General features: G+C 41.4%; 2 protein-coding genes across 4 annotated transcripts in view; one reads left to right on the plus strand and one right to left on the minus strand.

Annotated features, from left to right (window-relative positions):
• LOC111867280 (protein abrupt) overlaps positions 1-25,184 on the minus strand; it is a 460,728-nt gene that overhangs the window by 316,966 nt on the left and 118,578 nt on the right. The window contains exon 2 of the mRNA XM_033752658.1: positions 18,835-18,945. The gene's annotated coding sequence lies outside the window, so the exon portion shown is untranslated. The remainder of the gene's footprint in view (positions 1-18,834; positions 18,946-25,184) is intronic.
• The window catches only part of LOC111867257 (voltage-dependent L-type calcium channel subunit beta-1), a 368,762-nt gene that overhangs the window by 233,313 nt on the left and 110,265 nt on the right, over positions 1-25,184 (plus strand). The window contains exon 1 of one of the 3 annotated variants that reach the window (XM_023856973.2): positions 4,605-5,423. The exons of the other annotated variants lie outside the window; for them this stretch is intronic. Within the exon in view, the coding sequence (XP_023712741.1) occupies positions 5,373-5,423 (51 nt within the window). The 5' untranslated portion in view covers positions 4,605-5,372. Of the gene's footprint in view, positions 1-4,604; positions 5,424-25,184 lie in introns of those variants that run through there. 3 annotated transcript variants of the gene reach the window in all.

Raw genomic sequence — 25,184 nt, forward strand, 5'->3', positions numbered from 1 at the left:
TATTTTTAACTAGCAACGATTATGCCCCTCTCGTAGCATCCGGTAGGTAGTAGTGGCAGTAATGGTGTACATGTGGTAATGTATCAGGAATCATATTCCCCTCCAGAGATGTCGCAATGCCCCTTACAGAGGACGACGTATGTGACACGGCCGACCTCCTAGTACCGTGCACGCCCTTCCTTCTTCTCTTACCCTTCCCCCTCACTTTGGAAACACGTGGCATTGCAATAACCATCCGACTTCGCTATAAAATAAAAATCTCTTGCTTTACAGTTGTGACCACAGAGGCAAGCGACATCACGTGGTGGATAAAGGAACTAGTAATAGCTCCGAATATGCTCACCCTGCCATCTGTGGAGAACTTACTGGAATCCGTTATACGTCTTCTGCTTGCAGAGAAATGAGATATTGATTTACGTGCGAACAATGATTCTGTACTTTTAGGCGTCTCCATGCTAAAACGCGTGATGAATTATATCAAGACTTAAAACAAAATGGCACACAAAATTAGAATATAACTACTTCTTATGTAAATAAATCTAAATTTCAGTTTTTTTTGTAAAATCTTTTTCTTAAATTAGTATATTATATATTTTCACGAAAAACAAACTGTATTTACAACAAAATTTCATCTAAAAAGAATGTTATCGAAATTAATTCAAATTTATATCCCTGTCACCTATTAGTCTTCTGGCTATCGATAGACCACTTACTAAGTTGGCCGGAGTTTGAAAACTAGCCAGCATATGGTTTCCGTCTTCCCCGCTGTTATTTTCGTCAAAACCAGGGGACAATTCTGCCCGAAGCCTATCCAGAAGTTTCAGCCCCCTGCCTATTAACCTCGTGGGAAAGGACCGATTGGACTGTGCACTGGGTGAACCTCAGAACTGTTCTGAGGTGATAGTGAACACAAATTCTTATTATATTATCAATTTTGTTCTATTTGGTAACATACTTCTTCAGAGAATATTCCTTAACAGTCATTAAATAAAAATAAGGAACATGAGGTTGTTGCTTGACAGTGTACGGACTCATAGAAGATCGTAGTTCAAGACTACTAAAACGAGGACATGAAATTCGATTTAAGTCTAAAGTGGACTGATTGAACAGGCGCTCTAAACGAACGTAGTAGTTTGAAATCAGAATATTTTACGTGTCTTACTCAGGTGTATCCCTTCCCCAAGAGCTGGATACATTGGGACTCGCCAAAGTTTGACGTCTCTGAGAATAAAATGTACTTTGATTAATTTTTTATGCATAAAATGTGTTTTGATAGATTTCTAATTTGTTTGTAATTTTATGACATAAAAAGGTTTTTCAGAATCAGCAGAAAAACTGCTTACGATGCAAGAAGTTCATGGAATTCTATTTCTTACGGGCTCACTTTTCCATGAAATTTCCTTCCAGTCTTCCACTTGTCTATGGCACCCGTCAGATGTTGCGCCTCCCCCTCGCAAGTCTGGTCCGCTACTCCTCAGTCCCCATCTCGGATCTCCGTAGAGTTTCGTGTAAAATCGTTCCCACCCCCACCCCCACTCCCACTTGTCTGAAATCAGTTATTCTTCTTCTTGCTGTAAGTACTTGGCTACACAGAGAAAAGCACGTGTTAACATTTTAGGTCTCTTGTGTTCTTTATTTATATGAGATTAAATATTATTATGAGACCTGCGCATGCGTGTGAATGCTTATGTTCATATATGTTTATTTACAGTGATAAGCCTGAAATATGAATAAGACTGAAAGTTGATTAGAAGCTCCGGATAAATTCTGGGATAATGTAGAGTTAGTAATAATTTCAAAGGCGAAATCTCTGCAACAAGAAAAAAAAACATAATTTTAGTGCTGACAATATACAGATACATTTTTAGCTCAATTCTCTTTTTTGAAAAAAATAAATAAAAGTAGGCATATGTAATCATTATGTCTGTGTGTCTGTTTACTTTTGAATGCCTGAACCAAACTTTATGAAACGTTGAAGAATGCCTTCTTCTGGGACGTTGTTACGTGTAGACCGCGTGTGAACCGACGTTTCGGAGGAACGTATCGCCTCCATCTTCAGGGTAAAAAAATCCGCGAGCGAGGAACCAGCGGGAGCAGGTGGATGCAGACGCTGCTCGCGTTGGTTCCTCGCACGCGGAGTACATATTTACATTTCCTAAGTGTCTGATCATGAATGTTTTTTCCCTTTTATATTTTGGTAATATATCTTAGTTTCCTAGTTTAATGACTTCTTCTGCTTGAACCAGGGATATCCCTAATACATGACCATTCGACAGGTACTGCAATGAATTGTGCGTGATAAATATGAAAATTGTATTGTTCACTTGTATTCACATGACTCGAAGCTAAATTACGAGACAGCACTTGCGGCAAATACGTGTATATAGGCAAACCGCCATACAGTGTTGGTAGAGAAGTTGCCGCTGATGCACGGCGAACGCCAGTTACTTACTGTACTTACTCATGGAGCTGAGCCCTTCTTGAAGAGTCGCAAATTCTGCAGCTACTCAAGAATTTCCCAGCATTTTATGGAACCCGAAAGTTCATTTCCTTGTTCACAACAGTCCACCAGCGGTCCCTATCCCGAGCCAGCTCAATCCAATCCATACCATCCCATCATATCTCTCTAAGATCCATTTTAATATTGTTCACCCACCTACACCTTGGTCTTCCCAGTGATCTCTTTTCTTCTGGCTTTCACACCAATATCCTACATGCATTCCTCGTCTCCCCCATTCGTGCTGGCGAACGCCAGTTAGTTCTGTCAAACATGTATGCCAGGTATTAAGTCTTAAGGGAGTGTGTTGTTGGACAATGAGGACACTACAGAAGAATTTCACAGTTAACTAATGGAAAGTGAAATTGCTCCTGTAACTAAACACCTCGCTACGAAGCCATATAAAGTAGGTAGCTTCACGCTCCCATTGCCAGAACCGACAGCCAATACACGTACACATCTTTAACGGAACATACATTTTTAAATCTTACACAATTTTCTGTCCAACCATAGTTGTTCCCTTTGGCTGAGTACCAAGTAATTCGTAAAACCGCTGCAAGATGACTCTGAGCGCACGAAGCGCGAGTGTCGATGAAGACATATCGACTAGGTTGAAGGTCAGCGAAACGAACGCGTTTCAAAATGAGTGTGAAATGAGAGTTGATTAATAAGAAGGCATTATTGTATACCGAAATTTTGCTACATATCACAATACAATACAAACTAAATGCAGTCTATGCATTTCTAAGCTAAGCAAAATACTGAAATGACTAATGTGGACGTTACACCTACCTATTCTATGGTATACGGTCTCGATGGAACTCGAGAGAACGGTTATTGAGAACTGGCCTTATTATTGGAGAATGATGTTGCATGATTTGACGAAGGTGCAAAATTAACAATTGTCATTATTAGGACACGGCAGCAGCAGAAACCGGAAGTTCGACGTCGCTAATGTCACAGGCCGTCATTTGACCAAACCTTCAACTAGTTCCTTCCATTTCTGATAACCACACACACTATCAAAATTAATGTTATCTTAATATATTTTTTCTCCCCCATGGCAGACATTTTCGAAGAGGTGCTCTTTTTAAGTCCCTATCTCTTCCATCCTAGCCTCTTGTCATGCCCATTACGACCTCCTAGACTCCACCCTTTTTCCCCCCTTGGCACTACAGCCCCAGTAGACCTAGGCGTACCTCCATGAACTTCTCCGTTCACTTCGGTTTTTCTAGATCTTACACATACGGTAGGACTCCTTGGGCGGGTGATCAGCTCCTCGCAAGGCCTCTACCTGTACACAAACACAGAAAAACGCACACACACAAACTAAACATCCATGCCCTGAGTGGGATTCGAACCCACGATCCCGGTTTCCAAGCAAGCGAAGACCGTACATGCCTTAGACCACTCGGCTACCGTGACCGGTTAGAACCTATATTACCATTCATAATTATTATACGAGGTTAAACTGGAAATTTCAAAATGTCTTCTTATTAGCAGAGAATGTTCTGACGATGGAAACTTCTTTCATCAAAACAGCCAGCAACATAACAATTTTCCAGATACATACACTTTACAAGATGTAGCATAAATATAAGTCAAAATATTACCTGAAGTACAAATTTACGTCAAGAGCCGGCCGCAAGTGATGTTATGATATCCGTTCCTACCACTGAACATACCGGTTTACATGGTAAATTTCTTTGTTGTGTTATATCAAGAAAACAAAAGACTACGTACTAGAAGAAGAAAAGAAAGCTACATTCCAGTGTGTTTTCTTATTATCAGGATTCTCTCATTGCGCCTATCTTGATCCAGATCCTTGGGAACTGCCTGCGTTATAAGAATCAGTTGTAAAATCTTGTATCTTGTCCTTAGGCTGACGTGTGTGGTTGAAGTTCTACTAAACCTCTGCTACTCGTGCTTATAGATATGCCCAAAGGCCTGAATCGTGCAGAATTCTATGAAACTTCTTTACCCGCTACCAGATGTCACTCACAACACTCCACGTCACACACCAGAGTTGAAATTCTTCATCCATTTATTTTTAGCGCTTGATCTGGGCTAAGGCTTTTGGCATCCGTTCTACATTCTCCTTCCAACCTTCCTTCTCTGCCTCTATGCTTCTCACTGTTTTCTTTGATTCCATCTTCTGATTTACCTCAGATGTCAACTTTCTGATGTCGCCTCTTGGTCGGGGAGCTGACTTAAGTCTCTTAAGAGGAGGGGAAATATTTCCTCTCCATTTTTCACAAATTAAGCTTACAATACATCAGTTTGTTGTCGTAACGAGTTCGGTTTGAAACTGAGGAGTGTCGAAGCAGAAGTTTTAGAGCGTGTGTTTCGGAAGAGGATAGGAAACAATCCTGTATCTTCTAAACTCTACTGAATGTGAGACTCATTATCTGTTGACATGAGTAGGAATAACTGTTACATCACTGCCGTGTTAAAAATCTTTGTACATATATAACAGTTACGGAGGGCTTACTGACGTTTTGAAGTGCCGAGTGTTTTAGAGTTATAAATTGTACTTAATTTGCGTGGAAATCTCCAATATAAGTTTAATGTTTTATATACAAGTGCTCCACATGTAATGAAAGTGTATATACAAAGGACTATCATATATATTCTGGGTTTTAGTTAACAGTGATATAATTACAAGCAAGATATACGGAATTTGTGTTGTGAAGTGCCTTAGTTATAATCCAACACAATTATAAAATTATTACTGCAGCCATAAAAATCCGATGATTCCAGAAGGAAATTCATACCATTCAGAAATACTGAGGACAGAAATTCCGTCATATATCATCATTATTACTATACTGAGCTGACACACTTGTTCTGACCGTGGCCTCTGTGACGTCACAAGATGGCGCACTTGCGAAGGCCTCCACGCCGACCATTCGGACATCAGCGAAAGGTAAAAACAACAAAAATATACTTGGTTGTCAAACAACTAACAACAATGCAAGATTGTTAGTGTACTAATCGTAGAACTGTGAAGAAAGACATCACGACCCACTAAAATCTAAAGACTTTCATCACTTACTTCAATTGAAATATTTTATAAAGAATGCCGTCTTCTGGGATCTGGTGCCGTGAGAAGCGACGTTTCGGAGGAACGTCGATTCACACAAGATCTACACGGCGCCACATTTCAGAAGACGACATTCTTCAGAATCACTGCCATGAAAACCTCAAATCTTAAAACATATTTCACATCTAATGTTATAATGAATTGCTTTATTTTTCGAGATTTTCTGTGATATTTCTGGAAATAAAGAAGGCGGTCAGAAAGAAAGCAACTAATTGTTCGAACGGTTGTACAGGTGGCGAATGACATTCCACACCTCGTATGAACTCAAGTCATACTGCTCCATTACCATGAAGTAATTTCATAAAGTGCAAGAAATTAACAAATAATGGGACAAGCCGTGTCTGCTCTTTCGTCTGTACGCAAATTTTTGTTTATGAACTTACTGAACGAATTCCAATTAAAATTTGTTTGCAGGCGATTCATACCAGACGTTGCATTGTAAATTTAATTTTGGTTCCTGTTGTTCCAATTTAACATACAATTTATTCAAAATTCATAGGTTCTCAAACACCCTCAGTCTATGATCCTCCCTTAATGTCAGAGACCAAGTTTCACACCCGAACAGAACCACAGACAAAATTATAGTTTTGTATATTCTAATTTTTATGTTTTAGGACAACAGACGAGAAGACAAAAGGTTCTGGACTGAATGGTAGCAAGCATTACCCGAGTTCAATCGCCTCTTAACTTCCTCCTGAATCAGGTTTCGATCTGTTATCGTTGTTCCCAAATATCTGAACTGTGCCACATTTTCAAAACATCTGTTCCCTACCTTTATGTCATGATTTTGCCCTGCATTTTGGTGACGAGACAGCAACATATACTTAGTTTCTCAGTGTTTACTTCTGTGAATATATTGAATAAGCAGTCGCGGACAGCCGACAAGGGGTGACCCTCCAGCTTGGGGCTAACAACTCCTCACCGTAAAAAATTACTTTGTTACGAAAATGAACACAAAGCCTCGGACCTGAACGGATTCCTTGCATAAACGACCTAAGCTAAAGGAAATAGGCATGAGTTAAATGTGCTGCATATTGAAAAGCGCCGGTCACGATAGCCAAGCGGTCTGAGGCATGTACTGTTTTCACTCGCTCGGAATCCTGGATCGTGGTTTCGAATCCCACTCAAGGCATGAATGTTTGGTGTTTGTGTGTGCGTTTTTCTGTGTTTGTGGACAGGTAGAGGCCTTGTGACGAGCGAATCACCCGCCCAAGGAGTCCTACCGAATGTGTAAGATCTAGTAAACGGAAGTGAAACGGAGATTTGCATGGAGGTAGGCCAAGGTCCAAATTGGGGCTGTAGCGCAAAAGTAAAAAAATATTGAAAAGTATTTCAGACGGAAGTAATAATCCCACTGAAATTAAAACACACTCAATGAAACCTTTCTACTTCTTGTGCGAGACGCCCGTTACGAGCATCAAGCAAGTGCAATATGACCCGACTGATATGTAAACATCCGTAAGGACATTCTTAGTCTGTAGTCAGCCACCTACCGAGTCAGAGGTGAAGACATAAGATGATGTAATTGCTTGTTGTGCATGGTTGCCCGATAACCCAGTGTGCGTTGATAAATAAATTAATATTTTCAATATCAAATTTAATGAAAATCGAAGAGGACTATTTTCTGGTACGTAACGCCGTATCATTTGGTATAAGTTCACCGACATTTCGGAGGATAATACCGCCACCATGTTCAGGGTCCAAAATTAAGCCAAGCAAGAAACCAAGGAGACAAAATTTTCGCATCGGAAAAATCATACTGGACTATACGGTGTTACATTCCACAAGACAGAGCGCTTTCTTTTTCTTGGAGTAGGGTGAGATAGTCCATTTGGTACGTTGGCCACTAATTGTCCTATCGTACCAACCACGGATGATGGATGATGATGATAATTGTGGAGTAGTCGGCGGAATGAGAATTGGCAGGGGAAATCGAAGTAGTCAGAGAAAATCTGCTACAATGCCAACTTATCCACCACAAAACCCATACGGCCTGAACTGGGATGTAACCCGGGCCGCTGCAGTGGGATGCCAGCAACTAGCCGCCTAAGCTTGGCACGGCCTGACAGTCCTCTTCATATCCATAGCTGTCAAAACGTCAGATCCAGCGAAATCATAGTTTATTACGTGGTTTGAGATGTGAAGTACACGCATACTGATGGACATACATGACTTCCCAATTTTGGTTTAACTACGATTCTTCAGCAGCGTCAGTTATATAACTTCAAACGACTGAATTGCTGTGACACATCAATTGGATATCAGGTGTAATCTGCGTGGAAGAATTCATGATATACGCAAAAAGAAAACGTCAGTTAAGATAACCGATTTTGGGGCGACATCACGGCTCGAGACTTCCCAAACAAAACACATTAAGACACTACTGCTTTTGGCATTAGTTAGTCTTCCCTTGGCTCTGCGAATCTGGCAATTGAATGTCTGTACAAGTGTCAAAATTATTTCCAGTTCTTGCCCTTATTCCCACCTATATGTTCATAAGCACAATTCCATGGCACCTGGCCAAATGTCTTCACCGATTCTATCTACATGGTCGGCCTCTTCGTTCATTGAGTTCAATGCAGCCACGTGCAGTATAGAAACGAGACAAACGTCATATCCGCCGCACCTACAGTAGCATATAGGCCCCCTCGGAATCAGTGGGGGGCGGCAGGAAACACCTGCGTATTGATATTTTCCAATTAGGTCTGCGAGTCTGAGGACTCGTGTCTATGGCTCTATAGCCCGTGTGGATCTTGGTAGTTTTTTTTTCGGTTTCTTAATCTGTACACAGTAGGCAGGACTCCATGGACGGGGGTTCAGTCCGTCGCAAGGCCGCTACCTACACACAGATAAACACAGACACAGAATAAACGCACACAGACGTCCATGTCTTGAGTGGGATTTGAACCCACGATCCCAGGAATCGAGCGAACGAAGACAGTTCATGCCTCAGACCGTGCGGCCACTGTTATCTTATATTTATGTGTGCCAAAAATGCTATTTCAAATCAGGGGTATACACTGCTCATCGCGACTGCTGAAACTCTCAACAACAAACAGCATTAACCATTCGGTAATCGGGAGAGCTTGTATAGGGATGCAGTTATTTCCTCTGACTTTGGACGATACAGCTTAAAACAGAACGGGGTTGCTCCCTTCAAAATTATAGTTCAGCGCATGGCGCAGAAATGTTCTTATGAAGCTAACAGTCGTTCAGTTAGTCAAAATTTGTTCTGTATTTGTGGAACCAGAAGGTTTATTACCAAGTTCACAAATACGCACCACTGAAATTCATGTTGAGTCTGATATATATCCAATTTGACTGCCTTTGTGGTCTAGTGGTCAGAGTTCCTGGCTACAGATCCAGAAGTCCGGGTTCGATTCCCGGCGCTACCAGATTTTCTAAGTAGTGGATCTGGAACGGGGTCCACTCAGCCTCGTGAGGATAATTGAGGAGCTACTTAAATAGAAAAGTGGCGACTCCGGTCTAGAAAACCGAAAACACACGGTCGTGGGGATTCGTTGCGCTGACCAAGCGACACCCTCTATCAGCTAAATTTGGCACTAACTTGGCCTACAAGCTGCGGCCGCTCGGTCGGTATAGTTCGCTTGCGGATCAAAGGACACGGAGTTTGTTTATTTTATAAGACAAAGAGCGGGGACAGCTCAGTCGGTGTAGCGACTAGCTACCATTGTTGCTTGTGTACTCGACGCCGTGGTAACGATTTTACTGAGCCGTTTTATAGCAACGATAGGGGATACACATGTAGATACACGGACTGAAGGGAAGGATTTATGAAGCACGGCGTTGAGATGGGCTCAGGTGCCATGATGTACATACCAAGATTCATAAAGATTGGTTCAGGCGTTCAAAAGTTGATAGGGGAGATACACAGACGCACACAGCTTTGAGACCGAATAAGCCTAGTTAAATTCTTTCAGGATAAGGAAAGTAGGCTAAAAAGTAAAGCGGTTTCTGTCTGTGGCTTCCAGAGCAGGGCAATGCCCTTACAGATGGCGCCTGGAATACTGCCTACTGTCACACTGCAGAGAGACGCGCCGCTGTGCTAGTTACATGTTCCGGACATCCTGTGCTCATTTCATTTCTGCATACGGCTCGCGCCGCCCTCTCAAGGCTCTTAATTGGTGTCAAGGAAAACAAGTATTCACGGCGGTATCTATTGTCCTTGTTTATTTCACAATTGTCCGAGACATACTGCAACATGCCTGGTGAGTGGTGACGATTCATAGATCTCTTAATGACATAGTTATGTGGGGCGGGGGGCACGTGGTAGCGAAGTTGGTTGAGCCACTATGCTACAAGCTGGACGGTAGCGGGTTCGTGTCCCGATGAGGCGGATTTTTTCAATTGACCTAATCCTTCCAGGCGCACTCTGGCCCTGGGGTCGTCTCAGCCTCGGACAGAAATGAGTACCAGGAATTTTCCCGGGGGGTAAATGGCGGCCGGTGTGTAAGGATGACAAACTTACCGACATCTGTGAGCCGACTGTAGAGAGAAAATGCGGTGGCCTCGACGTCTCACACCCCTATGGGCCTTCACGGTCTGCTACAGGGACAGCTTTACCTGTTTTATATGGGCCGAAGTTAATTGTTCATTCCTAAGTTAGGAGAAGTGAAGTTTTCACTGTGGTCTGTATTCAACGCTCAGTCGCCTTGGTATCGTGTCTGAAGGTTCTAGGACGGCCGTCTTGATGGAGATGTCATTCTCTTCCCCACTTCAAGTAAATGCTTTGATGCTTCTTATGTAGGCTTCCTAATTTTTATTTATCAAAATAAATACCTTGCTGTATAGGGCTCCTAATTACCTTCTCAGATTATACCACTCGGAATTAATCAGAAAAACGTTCTCTCTATAATGGTTCACAAAATATCAGCCTACTACCCAAAGTGAATAAACAGACTTTTTCTTTGAACTGCTAACCCCTGCATAACATGGACAAGGCCGTCGGAATACTTCCTTATAACCACTTTGGACGGACCACGCGGAAAACACAACCTCTATATTTTTGGGAATGAGCATTTACAGCACCGTTGCACAACAACGGAAATTATTTGAGTGCCGTTTGCCTATCATTGCCGAGTCGTTGCCTAGCAAAGAACGTGCATTCTAACTTAGGTCATGTCACATTAATATAAGCTACTGAAAGCATCGATAAACAGAGCTAAAATAATAAATAATTATACAAGACATCGTAACATACCCAGAACACTCTACAATTGTGTTAATCAATAAACACAAGTGTTTATGTGCCACTGAATGATCTAGAAAGAGGGCACAATGCACATTTCAAGGGACAACTCGTCCACGATTACAATTCCAATCACTCTGACATAACTTCTTCCAGGCGATGCGACCTGACTAGCCCATCGTCTCTATCACTGATCTGAATGTCGCAATCTACCTCATCAAAGTAGATCTTCGCGTGCTGCCGAGAGCACACCTTGTCCAAGGGTTCTCTCTGTCTTCGAAGCGTTGGTTAGCGTACCCGTTGCTATGGGAACTCAGCAGTTCTGTCTCTGTTGTATAGGCAATTTCCTAGGTAGCAGTCTGCCTATATATTCTTTGCCACTGAAGTATGCGTTCTTATTGTAGCCGTTGCGTAGCAACGGACGTCATGTAATCCGGCTTTTAGGAGCCACCCCACAATACAGTGTGTCTCGTTTAAACTTCCCACATTTTAATTAATCATTGCGAACAAATTGTGATAAATTATGGATTATAATTAACACTAGATGAAAGAAAAACTCGAATAATTTTATTTCCGTTTTTCTTCGGTGAAGCTACAGTATCTGGCCGCGTATACCTTGGCATGTTAGAACAGTTCCTGTAACCCCAGGTAGCCGATCTGCAGCCTAACATAATCTTCCAACAAGATGGAGCCCCCCCCCCCCCTCACATTGGGGTCTGGATGTTTGGAGGTCCCTCAATGCCACCTTCCAAATCGTTGGATTGGACGTGGCGGACCAATTCAGTGGCCACCAGGTTCGGACCTCGCTCCGTTCGATTTCTTCCTCTGGGGTTACGTGAAGGACCGTGTGTTCGTGCCTTCAGTGCTGAACATTTCTTATAACCAATTTGTACGGACCTCACGGAAAACACAGTCTGCATTATTGAAGAAGACTGTTTACCGCGTCGTTGCCTAGCAACTTCCTATAGTTGCGTGCTCGTGTGCTGCGGGAATATGTTTACCCAGCCGTTGTCTAGCAATGGGTATACATGTTACACTATCTTTCTCAATTTTAATTTGCTTCCTCCTTTCTCCTTCAATTATTCTTCCTCTTTATTCTCGTTGCTCCCTATCATCCTCAATTCTCCTCTTAATTCATTTGTTTCTTCTCCTTATAACGTTGCAATTGTTACTAGTTCAGAACAAGAATAGAATATAGAATGATGGCTGGTTGCTTCATTGTGGAATCAACATTTCAGACAATGGAACATACACTGACGGACGTGGAGGTGGCTTTGATTTATTCATCTGACTGGAGGGATGAGGCAAGCAGATGAGGGTCAAATCTATTTTAAGGCCTTACCACGAAACTTCAGGAGCTGAAGATTTACTTGCATCCAACAGTAAATTCAGGATTATCGAACGCGAACCTGACGTTTCGCCGCTGAGTGAACGCGTCCCGCAAGGTACCGCTGATGACCTAGCGACAGTACTGTACTACTGGGGCTGACATCCCCTTTAATGACAGGGACGAGACGTGCTCTTTGTTAAATATTACAGCATTAGTTTCTAAGGAATATGACAATATATTTGATTTCTGTAGGTCACACAGACCGCCTCTGTGGTCCAGTAGTCATACAGATCCAGAGTTCCGCGTTCGATTCCCGGTACTACCAGATTTTCTGAGAAGTAGTGGGTCTGAAACGGGGTCCACTCAGCCTCGTGAGGATAATTGAAGAGCTATATCAAGGAAATAGCGGCTCCTGTCTATAAATCCGAGATTAACGGCTGTGGGGAGCCATTGCGCTGACCACCTGACACCATCTATCCGCAAAAGTTAACACTAACTACGCCGACAAGCGGTGGTGGCTCGGTCGGTATAGTTCGCTTGTGGGCTAAAACCACGGTGTTTTATTTATTTTTTTTTTTTGCGGGCCACACAAGCTGTCACATATTAGCGGTACGTTACTTGTCGCTTTTCCAACACTGGAACCAACGTTTCTGAGAATATGGGGATTGTCGAATAGTTACGATTCGCATTGTCACTTGTCTGATGTATATTTTAGGAAACGGTGTAACTGAATCATCTGTGTCTAGGTTACGAGTTGGATGACCAGAGTTCGATGTCCGTCGGCAGGAACAGGCTTGTTCTCTCTTTGTTACCGGTCCAGATCGACGCTCGGCTGCTCCCAGCTTCATAATCAATAGGCAACGGTTTCTTGTTCGATTTCCGGCAGGAACAATTTTTTTTTTTGTCAGCAAGTCTGGATGACACCCCGTCTCGCTTCAAATGAATAACGGGTTGGGATTCGATTCTAGACAGGGTCAGAATTTGTACCTTTGTCGCCGCGTCCTGGCGAGCTCTTGGCATCTCCCAGCCGCGTATCTAATGAAAAAAGGGTTCGGGTTCGATTCCCGGAAAGAATGGAGAATTTGTTTTCGGCAGCTCGTCCAGAAAGGATTAAAGCCTCATCCATCCTATTTTATCAGTACCGAGGTCTCTTTTTTTCCGGGGATAAATTCGAGGGGAGTAAAGCTAATCACCGCCGGTCACGGCAGCCGAGCGGTCTAAGGCATGTACTGTCTTCGCTCGCTTGGAAACCGGGATCGTGGGTTCGAATCCCACTCATGGTATGGTTGTTTAGTTTGTGTGTGCGTTTTTCTGTGTTTGTGTACAGGTAGAGGCCTTGCGACGAGCTGATCACCCGCCCAAGGAGTCCTACCGAATGTGCAAGATCTAGAAAAACCAAAGTGAACGGAGAAGTTCATGGAGGTAGGCCTAGGCCCACTGGGGCCGTAGTGCCAAGAAAAAAAAATCTAATCACCTAGAACCGAAGTTAAGAATATCCGACTATGTACCTCCACTCCCCAAAAGTCTTTGCGGCACTGTGTTTGTGTAATCATAAGGATAATTTTACCTTCACTTCGCATAGATTACACCTGAAATAAACCCAATACAATGGCACAGAAGCTCATTCTACTGCTCTTTTCATATATTTGAGAGTTGTAGGACTGCGTGGTGGTTTAGTGGTCACAATACAAGATTATGGCACAAAATGGCTGGTGTATGATGATGATTTGTGGCATTAGTTTTGAAATGTAGGACAGTAAAACAACAATCGATCATTTCGAGACACAAACAGAGTCAACTCCCGAAACGTGGTATACATTAAGTAATGTAAATACATTGTTATTAATCAGCCACTATTATAATCTTACAGGAGAACAACAAATCTTTCTCTGTATTTGGAAAATCCAGGATTTGATTCATATCATAAACACTGGTTGATTGTTATTATTAGTGGTTTTCTTCAGTCCCTTCAGGCAGGTGCCTCAATGGTTCCTTAGATAAACCATGTTATCTTGCACATTTCGTTCCAATTCAACAATTACAATCAGGCGTCGAGAAAGTTTTGGAAATCTTGAAGCAAGTTTAATATTTTGGTCGACATAGAAAGGCGCAGCAGCATTTTCTAAAACCTTGTTATCCCTTTTCCTTCTGTTCTGCATGCAAAATTAGATTCCTTCTTTTCTAGAACTGTTGTCCTGAATACAAGCACGTTAAGCACAAAGCAGTGGAGAAATTTAATTTTAGAATCGACTGCCATGACTTATTGATTGAGTTGTTCTTAACGTCTTCAGTTGATATTCGCTCTTCCATGTGTATCACAAGCGCTCGAGTGAGATTCCCAGAAATTTGCAACAGAAATCCCGAATTCCAGGTGGTAAATAAATCTCCAAAATTTACTGGGAGCCACTGGTGAACAGGCGACCTAATTTTCGACGAAACAACTGTTGAGTCAGCAAGTCTACCTTCCAATCGGAAGTATTTGGTTATAATCCAGACCAGGGCATGGTTACTGTGACTGCCTTTATTCACTGTTTCACTGAGTCTCGAGATTAAGAACTGGATATTTTAAAATAAGTCACTATCAGCTCCTTTCAAATCCACATTTATTCATAATTCATTATCATCTTCCTATTTTGACTTTATACAATCTCTGTATATGAAATATAATCGCCAAAAAACCAAATAAAAAATCAAGTCATAAAAATCTCGGTTTGAATATCGGCCCCGAGACCTACTATTTTGACCTTGAACGTTAGTGGGTTTCCTCCGTTCCTCCAGGCAAATAATAGACCTGCCTTGAAAGATATTAATTTCCAGGTTAATATCCGTCAGCTTATTCGATAATATGTAACGTTTCCAGTTGAAGAGGAATGATTAAATAAACCAAGAAGCATATACCGAACGTCTGCGTCTCTACTCCAACACGTTTATTTCCAGTGTCTCTACCCTTAACAAACAAAGAAACAAATAAACTCCGTGGCCTGTAGTCCGCAAGCGAAGTATACCGACCGACGGGCTCCCGCTTGTCGGCGAAGTTAGTGCCAACTTTAGCGGACAGAGTGTGTCACGTGGTCAGCGCAACGGATCCCACCGGCCGTTAATCTAGGTTTTCTAGACCGGAGCCACTGTTTGCTTGAAATAGCTCCTCAATTATCCTCACGACGCTGAGTGGACCCCGCTCCAGACCCACCACTTCTCAGATAATCTGGTAGCGCAGGGAATCAAACGCGGGATCTCTGAATCTGTAGGCAGGAACCCTGACCACTAGACTCATGTCTCACTTCTATATACCGCAGTTACAACTTCAACTGCGAATAATTTTATTTTTCTTTGGTGAAGCGGACCACTAATTGAATAACATTGACATGTATTTCAAAGAGCACTCAAAGAGGTCTGGAGGTGCATTAACAGCACCTGACGTCACTGTTCTATTTATAAACTTGAATATTGCAGGCTTGGATTCATGTCATGTTCTTTTAATGACACTTCGGACGTCGGGAATAGCTGTATACTTTTAATAATTTCAAATCATGCTACAGAAACACCGCAGCCGTTCGTGCAGTAAGTAACTACACAACACATGCAGTTCATAATCACGAAACTTGGGCATACAACAACAATATGCTCTTTATAATAACAACAATTATAATAAAAATTCGCGTGCGTCATGCGACTTTTCTTATGAGTATTATGCGACAAACGGATAAAAACTTTTTCATATTTCCTTCGTAATTATTCGTTTCTGGTTTCTGTTAGTTTATCCACAAAATAGATTATGGCTTTCAGATCTAGATAGCTGGGGCGTTAACTTCTCCTTGAACCCGCGCTGGGTTTATCACAATTTCGTTATTCCTTTATTCCTCACTCCTTGGTTTTAGTCCGCAAGCGAATTATACCGACAGAGCGACCGCCGCTTGCCGGCGAAGTTAATGCCAACTTTTGCGGATAGAGGGTGTCCTGTGGTCAGCGCAACGAATCCCCACGGCTGTTAATCCTTGAAATAGCTCCTCAGTTATCCTCATGAGACTGAGTGGACCCCATTCGAGACCAACTAATTCTCAGAAAATCTGGTAGCTCCAGCAATCGAACCCGGAACCTCTGGATCTGTAGACAGTAACTATGATAATTAAATCACAGATTCCCCATGAAGTAGGAGTAGAAATGAGGGCAGAAGCAGTGTGGACGCCATCTATTATCTTCTAAAGCACTTCATTTTAACAAAGGTATTTCCAGTGCCTTCAAACATCATACACGTCGAGTCCAATAATGAAACATGTAAGAATGAATTCGCCAGCCTATATTGTATTTTTTTTTTATATTTGTAGGTAATTTCTCCATGCATCCACCTAGATTTGAAAAGTAATTTCCAACACTGACATGAACTACATTTCTAAATTGGATTCAAATTCGACATGGAGCATGAGCCATAATAACAGACAATTATTCACGTATACGCAGTATCAGACATAATGCAGAGTGAAGGGATTTTCAATAACAGATTTGTATTGACAATAAAAAAATCAAGGGCAATAATTAACACCGACTGGCAAATAACGCGTATAAAATTATATGTACAACAAAATGAACCCATCTTTACATTTGTATTGCCACGTGTAGGAAGGTACGCGTGGCGAAAATAACGGGTTCTAATTCGAATGACTGGATTTATTGGCACTTCAGTTACAAATTCTCTTAATCACACTTAAATACAGCGCTAGCGCTGATTTAAACAATTTCCAGTTCACCGTTGCACACGCATTAGAATTCTCCATCTTCACTAGTCGTCTCCTGGCAACGGATCTCAACACAGAAACTAGCACTTCAAAGCATTATGAAGTCCTCTTGCCAGTCGCCTTCAATCACCCTCTCCTCCTAGTTCCAGTTCCCTCTGAACTTACAGCTCACAGTTCTCGTTATATATCCGCGGCACGGATCTTATAGAAAACACAGTTCTGTTGTTGATGACGTCACCGCTTTGCATAATACGGTGCGATACCCGGAAATAAATTTACCGAAACGTTGCTAGAAACGGATTGCATAACCCCTTTGTTCTACTGTTGCTTGGTGTAGACCGCATAGAAAACAGTTTCCGTTATACTGCAGCATATTTGGAAGTGCTTACTGATCCGTTGCCTGGCAATGTTTTTATCATATCTGTTACAGTATTCTATTCGTAGTTACGTCAGAATTGTTACTGAGTTCTAGATATTTCAGCGGTTAAGAATCATCTTGTACGAATTTCTTTCAACCTGAAAATATACTGTGGCATGTGTGCTGAAAGACAAAATTGTGAAGTCAAACAATGGAGTAAATGGGAAGCAAAGTTCTCTACGCGGTCCGTGCTGATAGTTACATGATGCAAAAATAGAAGAACTGTCGAGAGAGCTGTTTTCTATTCGGTGCGGAGTATCTCCGAGCGGAAGTGAGTTTGAAAGACCGCCTCTGTGGTCTAATGGTCACAGTTCCTGGTTACAGATCCAGAGTTCCTGGGTTGCATTCCCCGCGCTACCAAATTTTCTGAGAAGTAATGGGTCTGGAATGGGGTCCACTCAGCCTCGTGAGGATAACTGAGGAGCTATTTCAAGGAAATCGCAGCTCCGGTCTAGAAAACCGAATTTAACGGCCGTGGGAATTCGTTGCGCTGACCACGCGACACCCTCTTTCCGCTAAGGTTGGCATTAACTTCGCCGACAAGCGGTGGTAGCTCAGTCGGTATAGTTCGCTTGCGGACTACAGGCCACGGAATTTATTTTGTTTTTGTTTTTGGAGGTGATTTCGAATGCTCCCTCCTCTAACACTGCGAGTCGCAGGAGGCGAAGAGAATGGAGCTCAGTGTCTGGGAGTATAACTATGATATCCTGTTCCTGGGGGATATCAATATGGAGACCTGGCCCACCAGGTTGGAGGAGTCTCCAATCTGAGAGAGTAAAATATGGTCATGAGTCCCGCGGGACTCGGACCCGAGAATGACTGTACTGTCGAGGACCAGCAGCAAACGTATACGACACACTCGTCCTCTGGCCAGAAATGGCGCTCCACATAAACAACCCCGAAACTGTCTGACAGTAATAAAAAAAAATCTGATCTTGGGGCCCACATAGGTGCCTGATACCAAGACAGAATGACCAGCTGACCGTCGGTCGTAACAAAACTTCGACTCAGACTTCGTGAATTAGTTCAGCATTTAGAAGCCAGTTAGTACAGATCAGGAGCTGCAGATGAAAGGTGCCAGCCAGCGAGGACAGGAGCCGTTGGACACGAAGCCGACGACGCTACAGAGTTGGAAGCCGCTACCAAGCAGCGGAATGAAGACCCTGACTGATAGCACTACTCTGTGTGTGAAAGTGATTTGTAAAATGTAGTCACGAGTCGTTTTATTGTTCAATAAGGCCGATTACCATTCCAAACCACGTCTGTAATCATTATACACGTAATAATTCTTTTACACATTTAATTTTGCGTCTCAACGGATCCAGAATTGTAGTGTTAACATTAGTTTTTACATGGCTGTACAAATCTTGGCATGAGAATAAGACAAGGACGCGTGCCCCTGGCACAAGAACATAACACAGAGATTCCGAACAGTATATACAGTAGGTCACAGCAGTTTCCTTATCTCTTATTTCTACCCCTGTGGACATGAACTGAGGAACATGGTGCGCAGTAACTGTAAGAGAATAAGTGACATGACTTACCAATTTTTCTTCTTCTACGTCCACCCCACCTTTTTCAGAATTCTTCGGTTTTGATTTTGGTGGTGAAAACGTCGAGATTTTCCAGTGTTTCTTCCGTCGTAATTGATAGTCCTGAAACCCCATATCACAATGCAATAATTCTCAGTTCCTAGGTACAACCATATATACTCTATATATACTATATATACTCATATACTCTATTCAACAGCAATGGTTACTTCAGATAGTAGTAACAACATTAACTGAATTTTCTATCTCTGACTCTTCTCAGTTATGCCCACGTTAGGAAACAGACAACAGAAATTACAGAAATTGTCGTTTTCCTTGTCATCAAACAAACAAGCGCCTGTAGTCCGCAAGCGAACTATACTGACCGAGCGAGCGACCGCCGCTTGTCTGCGTATTTAGTGCCAACTTCAGCAGGTAGAGTGTGTCGCGTGGTCAGCGCAAATGATCCTTACGGATGTTGATCTCCGTTTTCTAGACCGGAGCCGCTATTTCCTTGAAAAAGCTCCTCAATTATCCTCATGAGGCTGAGTGGACCCCGTTCCAGACCCATTACTCAGAAAGTCTGGTAGCGCAGGGAATCAAAGCCGGAACCTCTGGATCTGTAGCCAGGAACTCTGACCATTAGACCACAGAGGCGGTCGTTTCCGTGTCAACAACATAGGTAAAAGTCAGGTAAAGCTAACCCTGTAAGAGGCCCATAGGGTTGTGAGACGTCGAGGATCCCACATTTTCTACACAGTCGTCTCACAGCTGTCGGTGAGGTTGTCAGCCTTACGCGCCGGCTACTCTTTACCCCCAAGAATATTCCTGGTACTCATTTCTGTTAGAGGCTGAGTCGACCCCAGGGACATAGTGCGGCTGGATTAGGTCAATTGAAAAACCCACCAAATCTGGACTCGAACACGAGACCTTTCGACTTGTAGCATAATGCCTAAACGAACTACGCCAAAATTGAGAAATAGGTTATACTTATATAATAAAATTGACTCAATCCTAGACCCTCCAATCCATTCTGAATGTACTCTGGTACATAAACAACCACAGGACATATGAAGATCTACAAAACACTGTGGAATATCAAATACTTAAGAAATTTAGAAAATCTCACTACTGGACAATAGCGAAACTACACATAGACTGAAAAAAATACACCGTCGTAACTCTACCAGAGAGACCTGAGTAAAACCTCATTACACGAATTAAAATGATCCCTAAGCGAACAAAAAACATCTCTTTGGAAGTCGTAGCTGCGGTACCCATCTCCAAAAGTACGGCGTACATTTCGAATCTTTCGGTGATCTCCACTAGGTCCGCGCTGAGAGACAAGAAGTGGAATAAGTACATCTATATTGTTCCTTTCCGTAGCTTAAACATTAAACAAAGAACAACGTTTAAATTAAGGAATTAAAGTGAAATATTCTTCGGAGCAGCATACTGTGGTTCGTGTTACAGTCCATCTCGTGCACCACTTTGTGTATAAAGGAATTTGTTACTTCAGTGCAGCCACATAATTTCGGCATTACGTCATCGACAGGCTACATTTATATTACTTTGAAAGTAATTTCTGTTACTGTTATACACCGGCCAATGCTGACAAGTGTTTTCTAAAACGACATATACTAAATTATTTTTATACTCCTGTTTATGTTGAGAGGAGCGGACGAAGGAATACATTACTTTACTGTCTTACTTCATTGCCAAAATGTGTTAAATATTTGGAATGTTTGAGTAAATTTATGTTCAGAATTAAATCCGGTATGTTATAAATCATCTGATCACAGTGGCCACGAAGTCTAAGGCATGAAGTATCTTCGCTATCTCGAATTCTGGGATCGTGGTTTCGAAACCCACTCAAGGCATGGGTGTATGTGTGCGCGTTTATTGTGTGTTTATATTGTTCTTTGTGTAGGTAGCGGCCTTGCGACGGGCTGATCTCCCATTCAATGAGTCCTACCGACTGTGAAAAATGATTACGGAACTGTAGAAGAAAGCAAGACCCAACAAAGGGCTCGAGATTCATTGATGACTGCATGAATGTTACAAATCGTCATGCATTTATGGGTTACTGCACTAATTTATTTCATGGTAAACCTGTCGATGACTGCTTTCTATATCGGGTGTCCGGATGAAAGGTATCCAAAATAAAAAATGTATATATCGGAAAGTAATTGTCATCCACGTATCCTGTTTGTGTCATCGGAGAGGAAAACCCTGTAAGTTTTTGTTTTCTTGCCCGGCTTACGCGCATGCGACTTCACATTTTTGCCACCATGTTGGGAATCACTTGGACAGAGTGATAGCTGGGAGATAGATCGGCAGAAGTGGACCAATTGTTTGGCCTCCTAGGTCGCCACATTTAACCCCACTGAATTTCTTCTTGTGGAGTTATATGAAGAACATTTTCTACCAGGTTAAGATCAATGACCTGCAACACCTGAAAGCCCATCATAAGGGACGCTGTGACCATGGTAACACCAAACATGCTGGATCATCTGGATATCTGTCGTGCCACCAAGGGAGCCCACCCATAAATGTGTATAATAAAAACATTCTGAAACATAACTATTTTATTTTGGATACCTTTCATCCTGACACCCTGTATTTTACTCGTCTCTACGAGTCTTTACTTGCCGTGAAACTAATTCAGCACTTCAAACGACCCAGTGCTTCACAAACACATGGTCATTTATAAAATATTGGGTACACTTTTTAACACATAAATTTAATCAGACATTCCAAACACTTAAAAATTTCAACAGTGAACTAAGACAAGGCAATAATAACACCACCACCACCACACTATTTTCAACATCAGTCTTACCAACTGGCCAACGTGAAACGAGGCCAGTTACGCTACAAATAATATAAATATAAGTGTGTAACCAGGTCGCTAAAATACTGGACTCGGAATCATGAATTTCTTGTTATTTTACTAACCGTCGAAACGGCTAATAAAATAATCAGGACTTTAAAACACATACAAACAAACAAACTCCATGGCATGTAGTCCGCAAGCGAACTATACCAACCGAGCAACCGCCGCTTGTAGACGAAGTTAGTACCAGCTTTGGCTAATAGAGAGTGTCGCGTGTTCAGCGCAACGGATTCCCACGGCCGTTAATCTCGGCTTCCTAGATCGGCTTTAACATACATACAGAATGCAAAAAGCTAAAGATATGGTAATCCCTGGACATAAACTTAGTTTTTTAAACACCCAGTGCCTACTATTCCCCGTTCTAGAAAGATGCAAGGCTAAAAGCAGCACTGACAACCGAGTCAGAAGAGAGCATTGTCTGTGCGAGATGTGTGATGCGTAGCTTTGTGACATCTCAAGGATCAAGTGCGCTTCTGATGGCACCAAGAAACCTTCATTAATCTTTCAGCCCATTATCGGCTGTCTGAATTTACTGAAAAGTATCTTCATAAAGTTCAGCCTTTGTATCGCAGTAACTTGCGATTTCATGGGAAGAACTCATCAATCTTGTGTGACAAACGAAAACATTACTCTCAAATCTCAATTTGTGTTCGCTTTCATTAATGATACAGATAGAATAAGTAAACAGGTTTTGTTATTGGTAAGAAACACGCGAGAACTGCGTAATTACATTCACCTCAGTTGGTATATAACACAATGAAACCGCTACATATATCGTGAAAGAACAAGTATAATATAAATAAATAAATATTAAATAAACTTCCGATGGTTAGTACACGAATTATTTTTTTTATTGCTAGTGGGGTGGGACTAAGTCCCTTGTACTGCGGCCACTTCTGGCCTATTGTACCAGCCCCAGATGATAGGTGAGGGTGATTGTGGAGCAATTGGTGGAATGAAGATTGGCAGGGGAAACCGAAGTACTCGGAGAAAACCCGCCCCAGCGCCAATTTGTCCACCACAAATCACACTTGACCAGACCGGGATCGAACCCGGGTCGCCGCGGTGGGAAGACAGCGACTAACCGCTTGAGCTATGGCGCGGTCCCTAGTATACGAATTATATATACAAAAAATTCTGAGTACAATGCGAGACGTTGTCACTAACATCTGAAACATAAAAAAATTGTTGCCTCTGTAACGACAAAAATCACATGAAGAAAGGTCTAGAATAAACACTCGAAATGTAGTGAATATTGAATATCTCCTGGACATTGTATAATAAACTGTACTGCACAGTAACAAATGAACCATTAATGTTGATTCTGTTTGGAAGCGATGATATGTCAGGTGTGAGCTGTATTGTTTGTGTAGACAGGATCAATATTAGCATTGAATTTGACTGGAAATTCTGAAATGATCTAAGATCAATCACTGCCATTAAAATTAAAAGTAGAACCGTTTCGACTGAATTCCATATTACATGCTTATATACATTTTTAACTATCTTACATTATATATATGACAGATCTTACATGAATATAAATTTCTTTATTAAAATCCGCCACAACACAACAAAACAGTTGATATTTAACAGTATTTTGCTACATGTTTCTGCTTTTTAGAAAGCATGTAGCAAAATACGGTTAAACATCAACTGTTTTTTTGTTGTGTTGTGACGAATTTTAATAAAGAAATTTATATATTTAACACAACAAGATGCATCCATTGAAAATTACATGAATCCTTCGCAAATTTTAAGGAGGTAGTTCGATTTATTTTGAGTACTTAATTAAAAACACAGGACTTCGTATTCTGGGCAGATTATGTGCTTGAACGTGTGGCCAACCACAATAAAGACAGTAACTTTCAGTACCTACTAAAATAAATCCCATGCCCAGAAATGTATACGTAACAACTTGACTATGTAGTACGCCTTTACAAAATAACCATTCTTTCAATGTTGCATAGAGACGACCAAACAATAGCTTAATGTATACAGCGATCCATCTTCAGAATCGTTTACATTCATGATGCGTATACTATCTTACAATATTTGTTAGCGAAATTCGTGACGTCATTACACCCACATCCCTACAGATATATTTGATTGATTCTGTAATAAATTTTGTTCAACTGCGTAAACGTGAAATAAAGATGGAAAGGTGATCATGAATGCTAAGGATCTAAGGATTTGGCAGAAGGGGCTCGTTCTTTTCTCGAGGCAGACTATTGTCACGGAAGCCTGAGGAAAATAAAAAAAAATATTCTCAGATAAGATGGCTGACAACTTAGTCGGGATTCATATCACGCGAAATCACAATCACCTCCCTCAGTCAATAAAGACCTTAGCCAATAATGCTAAATTTTTAAATCTACACTGAAGAGGTTCTTATGTCAACATTCTTTTTACTCAATGAATGAATATTATCAGTATACTGAAGACAAGAATGTATAGTCCATCTGCTATTTAAATGGTTAATTTAATTTCCATCCTGTATAAGAATTATTTTTAACAACTAATACTAATACAAGGTATTAATAATAGTATTTTACGTCTGTACCTATGGAATTTTTATTATATACTAATTTTTTCAATTTTATGAATCGTATATTTTAGACTGCTATCGAATTATATATATCATGATTTAGTTTTGACAACATGATCGTGACAATGGTAACTATTTACCTGCGTTAGTTACTGCAGTACATATAGTAACATGACATGTTCTACATCCTAGGCACATTGTGACCAGAGAGGATTCATGGAATTTTAAAATAAATGAATGAATGAAAAGTTACCTGCCCAATAGATATCCGGAGAGCTAATGCTTGTTCCGATGCTGAATGATTATCCGAGGGTACAGTTAACCAAAAAAATAACGAAACGCTCTGTGAATCAGATTTTCTGTAGCTACTCGCATGAATGAAACGGAGTTTACGAATGTGTAGAACTATACCTGCACTCCATCGTGGGTGTTTCCCGTGGGGCGCATACTTAAGAAGAGACACTTCACCTTTACGAATGATACCAACAACAGAATCTCTGTTTTTACTGCTTATGCCGAGTTGAATTAGAGATGAAGTGTATTTTGTTATAAACTAAAGGATTGGTGTAATTCCATATAAAACTTAATTTCTTTTCCTTATGTGTTCTAGTATTTAGTTTACTCACGTTTGACTACACTAGTGACATACATCAAGAACTAGTAAAAACATCATAATGTTTCAAAATTTCCTTAAACTAAACAGTCCATAAAACGCAACGATTAAATAAATAATAATAGCAGCAATAAGAGAAATTAAATTAAACCAAATTCTTATTTATTTACGTGCAGAATTAACGACCCAAAGGTAATTGTAAAACGGTAAAGCTATCCCTGTAACAGGCCGTGGAGGCCCATAGGGTTGTGAGACGTCGAGGCTCCCACAGTTTCTAGGCAATGGGCTTAGAGATGGCGGTGAGG

This window comes from Cryptotermes secundus, unplaced genomic scaffold (genome assembly GCF_002891405.2).
Source record: "Cryptotermes secundus unplaced genomic scaffold, Csec_1.0 scaffold373, whole genome shotgun sequence".
NCBI classification, from domain to species: Eukaryota; Metazoa; Arthropoda; class Insecta; order Blattodea; family Kalotermitidae; genus Cryptotermes; species Cryptotermes secundus.